General features: G+C 38.3%; 1 protein-coding gene across 1 annotated transcript in view; it reads right to left on the bottom strand.

The window, feature by feature from the left end:
- Nucleotides 1-1120: 1120 nt before the first annotated feature.
- LOC106954137 (protein eva-1 homolog A-like) overlaps nucleotides 1121-9145 on the bottom strand; it is an 18417-nt gene continuing 10392 nt past the window's right edge. Inside the window, exons 3-5 of the mRNA XM_015043419.1 lie at nucleotides 4649-4816; nucleotides 3298-3657; nucleotides 1121-1929 (exon numbers count right to left, since the gene is read on the bottom strand). Of these exons, the coding sequence (XP_014898905.1) occupies nucleotides 1817-1929; nucleotides 3298-3657; nucleotides 4649-4751 (576 nt within the window). The 5' untranslated portion in view covers nucleotides 4752-4816 and the 3' untranslated portion in view covers nucleotides 1121-1816. The remainder of the gene's footprint in view (nucleotides 1930-3297; nucleotides 3658-4648; nucleotides 4817-9145) is intronic.

The following is a 9145-nucleotide window of genomic DNA, read 5'->3' as shown; positions in this document are numbered from 1 at the left end:
TGGTCTCGATACGCTCTGGTGTTGGTCTTGGGTTAGGTGGTCTTGACCACAACACTGATATCATCTTTCACTTGCAACGGCATCCATTTTGGTTCAAGCTAAACATGCTTCCTTTTGGAGCACATAGATGACATCGATTATTGTTTAACCATAAGTAGGATAAAAGGTGGGTAAGAGAAATAAAACTAACTGAAAAGAAGGCAATGACAAAAGTCCTGTCATTTTGTGTGCTGTTTCACCTCTTCACCGCTAGATGTCCTCAGTTAGCTTCTTCTAGATCACCTTGTTATTAACAGTTAGTGTAGCAAAAAACTGCGACAGACTGGCGACCTCTCCAGGGTGTACCCCGCCTCTCGCCCGGAACGTTAGCTGGAGATAGGCACCAGCACCCCTCCCGACCCCACTGAGGGACAAGGGTGTTCAGAAAATGGATGGATGGATGGATGTAGCAAAAAACCTGAATCCACTTTGTGTCTACAAAGTTTTTTCCTGTCTAGTTTTAACCATTTTTTGACATTCCCAAATGGGATTGGTTTACTGTCCCAGTTTTTTGGAGTGAATGTAAATTTTGTTGTTTGTTTGTTTATGTGATGCTAGTTAGCCTAGATTGTTTTCTTTATATTTTTATTTGAAATTTGACCTGAATTAACAGTAATTATGTTTTTAAAAAAGAAAGAATGGGGGGAAAGAGGTGGAAAACATGCAGTTGCACTTTTTTGACACCAGGTGGCGTATTTTATACACTTTTGCAATTTTTCTTCTTGGTTGTTCTGGTCCAAAATATCCTTATCCTATCACCTGCATGAATTTATATAAATTTTAGGGTTTAAAATATTCAATTTATATTTTTTTCTTCCTTTTTTTCAAGGTTGATTAATAATGCATCAGAGATTTTCATTTTATTTTCTAAAAACAAGAATTGTCTGCATACTCTGAAACTGATTCAATTGACTGATATTCTATAAGCCACACAAATTCAATTTATGCATTTATTTTTAAGTGTTTGTGCTGTTTTTAGAAGCAGTAGAGAAACAAATGGAAGTGCAATAATGTGAAAAATGTGAATTTTGCATAACGGGTCCACTTTGTGTTTTTTAAAAACTGCAAAGCCACAACTTTGTCTTTTATACAGCAGTTTAATCAGTATGTCAAAACAAATTTCATAAAATATTAAAATTAAGTTAGTCGTTCTTTGTAATAACTCAGATTGAGGATTGTCATAAAGTGATGCAACAGAGCTGATAATCCTCAGTGCTTCATGTGTCTGATGTCATTCAATGTGCAACTAGATAAAATTGAAGTGCAATAGTAAAAGCACCAGTATTTATACCACCATGTTTTCATAGAGTTTCTATGATCGTCTTGGAAGAGGAAGTTGCTCTTCAATATAAAAGTATCAAGTTGCAATCCTTTGATTGTTGCAGGTTTACAAACAATAAATGGTCAGCTGAGAAAAGTGCAACATTATTCTACAAAATCAAGCTGTGGACGCTACATTATTATTCCCTTCTGCTCCTTTTCATGTTCTACTGAGAAGTGCCTGGTAGAAACAGAAAAGAAAAAACATCCCAGTAAATTAATGGCAGCAGTCACATAGCCCAGAATCCATCAAATATCAGCTACAGACAATTGTTTGTTGCTAAACTGTCATTGAAAAATCAGTTTCTGTCCTCTCTTCTTGTTCAGCCCCAAACAAACCAGTTTCACATCAGAGGCTCAAGGCTGCAGTGGAAACTGTTTCATGTTCATTTTCTGCACCAGTCATCCATCTGACTTTGTTTTCCTCCAGGTCTGTATCTGTCGTTTTGGTCTTCCATCAGTAATATCTGTTGAGACTTTGAGTCACTGTGCTGATGTCTGGTTGTCCATTCATCCAGATCTCTCGAAGAACCCGTTCCCGCTCCTCCAGTCGCTGGGCCCGGTCCAGTTCTAAAGAAACAAACACACACTTTTAAACACACTTATCCTCTGCTTTACTTTTAGAACTTAGCATTTTGTTTTATTTGTTTTATCTGGTTTTCTGCACATAAAGTTGGACTGTGCGCAGAAAATCAGAGCTAAACTCAGACCTTACAAGAAAACATTTTCATAAAAAATAATTTTCATCCATTTGATGAGTTATTTATTTTGTCTTTAATTCAGTGAGCAGAGGTCTCAAACCATTTATTCTCCGGTCATTCTTAGCCCTGCCTCAATGTATGATTATGTTTGTGTCATGACAGTTTCTAACACACTGGATCGAACATTTAACATGTTTCTCTTGCTGGACTTTTACAGATGCCAACAACAACCTTTTTGTCCTAAATCTTCAAGATGTCAGAACTGTTATGGTTAATCAAGACATAAACGTGTCTCATACATTAATTATATTATTTCACCAATTTTGAAATTCAGAGCTGTTTTTTAAAGTATGTCCTCTCTTTTTGTTCAGCCCCAAACAAACCAGTGTTACCTCATTGTTCAGAGGCTTTGTTTTCCTCCTGGTCTGTATCTGTCTTTTTGGTCTTCCATCAAGTTACAACAAAATTTGTAACTTTTCCAGCAGCCATTGTACAGCACATAAAGTGGTAAAACCAGCTGACCAACATTGCTGGACCTCAGCTTTGGTTGCTAGGTGATGGGCTAGGCTCAGACGATGTTGCTAGGTGACAGCGCAGTGCCCAGTTTGACTGAAAAATTAGTCAAATTGGACAGGTCCAATTTGAAACCTCCTGATTTTCCAGACACCAAAAACACATTAATTTATAGCCATAAAACAGATGTGTGTTTTTTAAGCATTGGGCTGATTTTAGAGGCAGTTGAGACCCAAATGGAAGAACAAAAATGTGAAAAAAGTTAATTTTCCATAATAGATCTCATATTTTCCCCATTGAATAAAGACTTTACAATGTGAGATCACACTATACTTTCAAAATTTGTTTATTTTAAGTATAAGAGCTTAAAATAAGCTCTGATAAAAAAAGCTTATTTTAAAAATTTAAAAAAATCTACTTTTTTTAAAAAAATAAAAGTAACAACTGCATTCACATTTGCAGTTTAATGCATATTTGCAACAAAACGTTTTCAATAGACTCATCTATTTAGAGTTTCTTTTGAACATAATAATGAAACATTTACCAACATATTTGATGCATTTGATTTTAGTGTTGACACTCATCAAAATGTAATGTTTGTTAAATTGTTGACTGTATGGTGTCTTCTTTAAAAACGTGTTTTTATTATGTAAAACACTTTGAGCCGCCTTGTTGCTGAAATGTTCTGTACAATTAAACTTGATTGATTGAAGGTGACAGATACCCTCAGAAGATGTGAACATGGTGGCGTTCAGCAGAGCTCTCTCGAAGCGCCTGCGTCGCCATGCCGACAGGTCAGACGTGTCGTCCCAGTCCTCTTGCTCACAGTCCCCAGTGTTCCCAGTCGCTCCAGAGGCCACAACCACAGCACCGGCGTTGTCTGGGTTGCCGTCTGTGAGCTGAGGGCGGGCACAGAGGTGCTGGCGACGGTGATGTCTGACCCGTTGGCGATTCTGAAGGTCCTTGCTGTTGCCATAGTGGCAATCCGCTCGGCAGTGTATCTGGAAGACGATGGCGCACAGCGTGACCAGGAGACCAACACACACACCGCCGAGGAACACTAGAGCTGTTCTCTCAGGTTGGTCTGCGACAAAGGGAAGCGACAATCAATTCAGAGTTAAACGGGCATCTGATGGTTTCATCCTCCTCTGTCTTCACGTTCTGCATCTCCTCCTTTCTCTGCTTCTTCAAACTCTTCATCTGGGATCAAACTTCCTGTTTCCACTGCCTGATTTCCATCTAGTTCCCACATTTAATTCCTCATATTTACAGAAATCAAGACACTACAGTTAAAATCTGGCATCAAAATGCTTAAAAATTACATTTATTTCCCTTTCGGTTCAAAAAGTGTTTTTGAATTTGTTTGTAAAAAAAATATATAACGGTGGAAAGATTTAGTCTGATTTAAAACAGACAAATACGTTTTCATTGGCTATGTATTTGCACAAATTCATGTTTTATTTATTTATTTACTGTTTCAAACATTCAAATTCCCAAAGGGAAATTAAATGTTGTTGTAACTCATATTCATTCAAAGAGTTGTTGTAGACAGTGATGGCTGTTGGCAGGAAAGATCTCCTGTAACAGTCTGTATTACAGACTGTTACAGGAACTGACTGAAGATACTCTGTCTTCTCAAGACAGTCTCATGTAGAAGACGGTCATGGTTGTCCATAATGTTCTTGATTTCATGAAGAATCCTTCTGTGAATAATAATCTCCAGAGGTTCCAGAAGTTTGGATCCAGAAGTGCTGCCTGAATCTGTTCTTTTGTAATCAAGCTATTTATTTGAATGTTTTTATTTTAGTCTTAAAAAACAGAATTTGGACGTAATTTTACATTCTTGTCTGATGATGTAATGTATAAATATTAAATCAGATGTTTTGATCAGTTACTCGGTACTTGAGTAGCCTTTAAACCATAAACCTCTAACCTGAGTAACTTATTGGACAGTTTTTACTTGAGTACAATTTTAGAGCCGTCCATGTTTCAAATGTTTGTTCAACACAGAAATACGTGAGGGCTATAATTAGAAGACTGATTACAGTAAATCCCACATGAACTGTTGATCCCACCTGCAATGAAAGTGTAAGCAGCCAAAAGGTTGCTCAGCATCGCCATCTCCTGGGACCCCATCTTCACCTCCGTGTCTGGGCTGCCGGGTGTTGGAGTGCTCATATTGTGGCTGAGATGAGATCGGTATAAGTTCCTGGAGAAGTTGGATCAGAGCCTCATCTCTTCTCCTGGATCGTCAAGTTTTTAGAAAAAAACAGAAGAGTAAGTGAATGTTTCTGTCGCATCTAAACTAACAATTCTGCACAGCATTTGAAATAATAAATATAATTAGTAATATTAATAACACAATGTATTTATTAGTGCCTAAAAAGGCTTTCAAATTCATCTTAAAAAATAACGTCCTTATTAAAAACACAATCGAGATGAAAAATGAAACCCATAAAACTACTGGATAAAACAGTAGAGTTCAGCTGAGCTTTCTTATGAATCTATAGTTTTAGATCATTTTAAACGCAGAACAAACTCAGCACGACACATGGTCATGGCAAATGATTTATAACTGCAGCTGTGTGCAACTAAAGAAGCACTCTAGATGTAATTGATTACTATTTAAAGGGGAATTATTATGCAAAATTTACATTTTGCAGGTTTTTATACTTCCATTATGGCCTCAATTGCTTCTAAAAACAGTTCAAGTGTTTTTAAAAAAAACATTCAGGCATTTTTTGACAATAAGTTAATGCTTTTTGATGCCTGGAAAATGAGCCGTTTCACAAACCTCCTGATTGTTAAGTCACATTCCACGATCAATGCATTGTTACCTAGCAACCTCAGCTAAGCCCAGCCCGTTTCCTAGCAACCCAAGCACATTCAGTTTTATTGCTGTATGTGCTGTACAATGGCTGCAGGAAAAGACAAGTGTTTTGTTATTGACTTACTCACTTGCTGCATTCTTGTTGTTTGTACAGGAGGCTCTACTTCTGCTTTTCTAAGATAAGATTGGGTTTGGGTCGTGTGGCCGGAAGCAACTAATTTGAACTTGAAGTGACAAGGCAAGACAATCTTATCTAAGAATTATTTTGTGTAACAAATGTACTGAACATGATTTGTATAGCCCATAAATCTATAATAACCTGTCCAAGGAAGTATTATAGATTCTCTTTAATTAACTTACAAGTCAGTTTCTTAAAGCAGTCAATTTATTTTTGCGTTTATACTTGCTTTTCTGTACAGTGAACTCTTTTCACTTTCCCACCTCATTTTTCTTCTGGCTGCAGTGAAATAATCCCCAGGCAGTGCATCCATCAGGCAGGCAGGTCTGTACACTTGACCTTTGTGTGGAGCATGTGGAAAAGGGCAGGTGTTTCTCAGTGCTCACACAGTGACCATGTCACCACAGATAAATGTCCAAAATCCCAGGCTGAGAGGAAAACATACTGAAAGGAGCTCATGACTCTGATGAGCTGTATCACCTCTGAAAGGTCGCCATCAGAAATGTTGAAGTTGTTGATGCTTTCCAACATTTATCCTATCTACTTTATTTTGCATTAAAATATAGTATTTATTCCCTTTTTCACAATATTGAGGTTTTGCACTCAGTGCACAGAGTGAATTGGTATTGTTAACACATTTTAAACAATAATGAATCATGGCGTACTGACACAGAAAGGACAACAATATTCACCCAAAATCAGTCGATGTTGCATGTTTTCAGTGTTTTCAACAGTCGGTAGACTGGCAAAAACCAATGAATGGCATTTAGGGATAATATCTTCCTCCAGTGGGAACAGGAGGAAGAGTAGCATCAGTACAAGACGATGAGATACAGTGAACATGAAGTTGTACCAGTCAATGATTGGATTAAACTTGTGGATTAAGTTCCTAAAAATCCCAGTCCATTAGTACTGGTGCTCTCATCTTGAAGTCAGAGAGTTCCTGCAGCTTCAAGGAAGTATTTGTAGCCTGTACTGTATTTCTGGCTTGGACTGTTAAATGACTCTTAGCTACAAGTGTATTTTTCACTGTAGTTGCTTATCTCTATTTTGCAGTGGTCACTGCATTGTTTTCTCCTGATTAATCTGTCTTAGTTTGACATTTAAAGATATTAAAGAGCAGCAGATCCCTTTTTAGTGTGTTTTGTGGGAATAAACCTGACAGAAAAAAAAAAAACACTGATGAGCATAGGCATTCATTTTCTCCTTCCAACATATTTGTTGGAGGTAAAAATGCCAACACAAGGTAAAAGGTACTGGCTTGGTTGACAGATTCCTACGTTCAACTTTTCACATTCTTGCACACCACCTTCCAGGGTCCCACTTAAGCTTTTGTTGTGCTTTTGCTTTTGTGTTCAGCTCTGCAACTAGAATATTAAACACGTTTCCTCAGTCTTTGAGTTCATGGCATTATACAAGAATAACTTTAAAGGTGACCTATTATGCTTCATTGAACAGGTAAGGTCACAAAACATTCTCATCGCATTCTTTTTGCACAAAATTATTCCTACATAATGAGATTTCAGTCTGCTCAGTTCTGCCTATTGTGAGCTCCTTTCAGAAGGAGCTGTTTTAGAGCGACTTGTCACTTTAAATCCAAATAAGCTGCTGCTGGCCCCAACTCAGCGTTTACACCTGAAGGAAGAAGAATCCAGGAAGTGGTTTCTACATGGTAAGTCTTCAACAAAACTCTTGTCTTTTCCAGCAGTCACTGTTCAGCGCATACAACAGTAAAACCAACTGACCAAACATGCTGGTGATCCACTTGGGTTGCTAGGCGATGGGCGGAACTCCGCTGGGGTTGCTAGGCAACAGAACCCCAGCACAGAACCCAAAAGAAATTATTTTGATATTCCTGACTGACCAAAACAGGGTAAGTGGAGTTGAATTAAGTGTCAGTGAAATGTGCAGGTTATGTGTTGTTCTTTTTCCCCTATGCAGTGTAAGAAAATATCCGTGAAGACAGAGCAGCTTCTGTTTTTAACACCTAGAAATTGCTTCACACCGTCTTTAAACATTTAACTTTTAAACTGTGGCGAAAACATAGACGTTAAAACCAAAACGCTGTACTCTAGTGATGAGAAGCTGTAAAGTCGGGGCACGAGTCTAAACTCTGATAAATAAAAAATGTATGATGCACTCAGCGGAGATCAAAGTGGCCTAATTTCTCAGGATGTCTTCAGCTGTAAAGATGCAGAAAGACAGCACTACTGACCTGCAATATAAAGTCAGCATGCTGGAGGACAGATGTGTGTTTCGTCTGTCACATTTCTGAAAGCGTCCAGATGCTTTTTCCCCCTGTCATACCTGTTCATCCTCAGAAAGGCAGCACATCAGGGTTTGAATTGTTTAACAAAACTAACCGAGGAATTTAGTAGCGTGGCTGTCGACCATAGCATGAACACAACCTCGAAGCACTTCTACATTCACCGACTGTCAGAGTCGCTTTGTGATGTTGTGTGGAAAAGCTCCAGGAAGCGGCTGCCCTTCTTTCTCACCCTCTGTTGCTTTCCCTCCAAAGTCTGGATGCAACAGTTCGACTTACAGCAGGAAACATGTCAACATGATTTCTTTATTTAAGGTTATTACAAGCCCAGATTTCAAAATAGGCATCTAATGAATGTCTTAATCTAATATCAGGCAACTGAGCATCACAATTATGTAATGTCATCAGTAAGACACTCAAGCCCTGCAGCCAAGTCATCACCGCCACTCTGCCCAGGAGTCAACACAACACAAGCTACAACATAACGCCATCATCTAGCTGCACATCCATCACTGACACTGGCCATTCGCCTTTTTTAAATAGAAAAAACAAAATATTCTTTTAAAAGAAATAGACGTCACGTTTCTGGTGGGAGTGACTAATGAATAAAAACAATAAGATGGGTGATAAAGGGATGCATTCTTATAAAAAAACTGTACAAACTAAAATTATGTACATACATGATAAATAATTCATGAGCTGCACAACATATAAAAGAACTACAGCCATCTTCACAAGGCAGATATTATATGAGATTCTATTGGGCTACATTCACACTGCAGCCCGAAATGACCCAATTCTGATTTTTTTGTGACATTAAAAATTTTTGCCGTGGGTGTTCACATTTCCAAATAAATGCGTCTTGTATAAAATCTCCATTGTGAACTGCAAACGACCTGAAAATGTCCCGCATGCGCAGTAGAGGGCGCAATAGCATCAGCGTTCTCAGTGTTTTGGCCATAGGTTTTGCCAACCGCCATAAAAGAAGAAGTGCTCGGTGTTTGCGGAAGTAAACATGGAGGCTAACGGTGGAGCTTAGCTTACATATTTGAAGTTGTTGTCCAACCAGAGCAGCATATTAACAACTTAATCCTCATATTGTCCGTCATGGTTGTTGTTTTTCTTCTCACTTGCACTTATCAGGACGCAGAATAGTGAGATTTGTTGAGAATCAGTGACGTTCAGTTCGGATGAAGGCGACCTGAACGTTAGGTCGCATTTGAATCAGATACGTATCGGATATGGGTCACATTCGAAAAAGAATCCGACCTGTGTTGTTCAGACTGTCATGAAAAGAT

This window comes from Poecilia latipinna, unplaced genomic scaffold (assembly GCF_001443285.1).
Source record: "Poecilia latipinna isolate Pla-1442-1.1 unplaced genomic scaffold, P_latipinna-1.0 Scaffold630, whole genome shotgun sequence".
NCBI lineage: Eukaryota > Metazoa > Chordata > Actinopteri > Cyprinodontiformes > Poeciliidae > Poecilia > Poecilia latipinna.
This window is presented reverse-complemented; position numbering and strand designations above follow the sequence as displayed.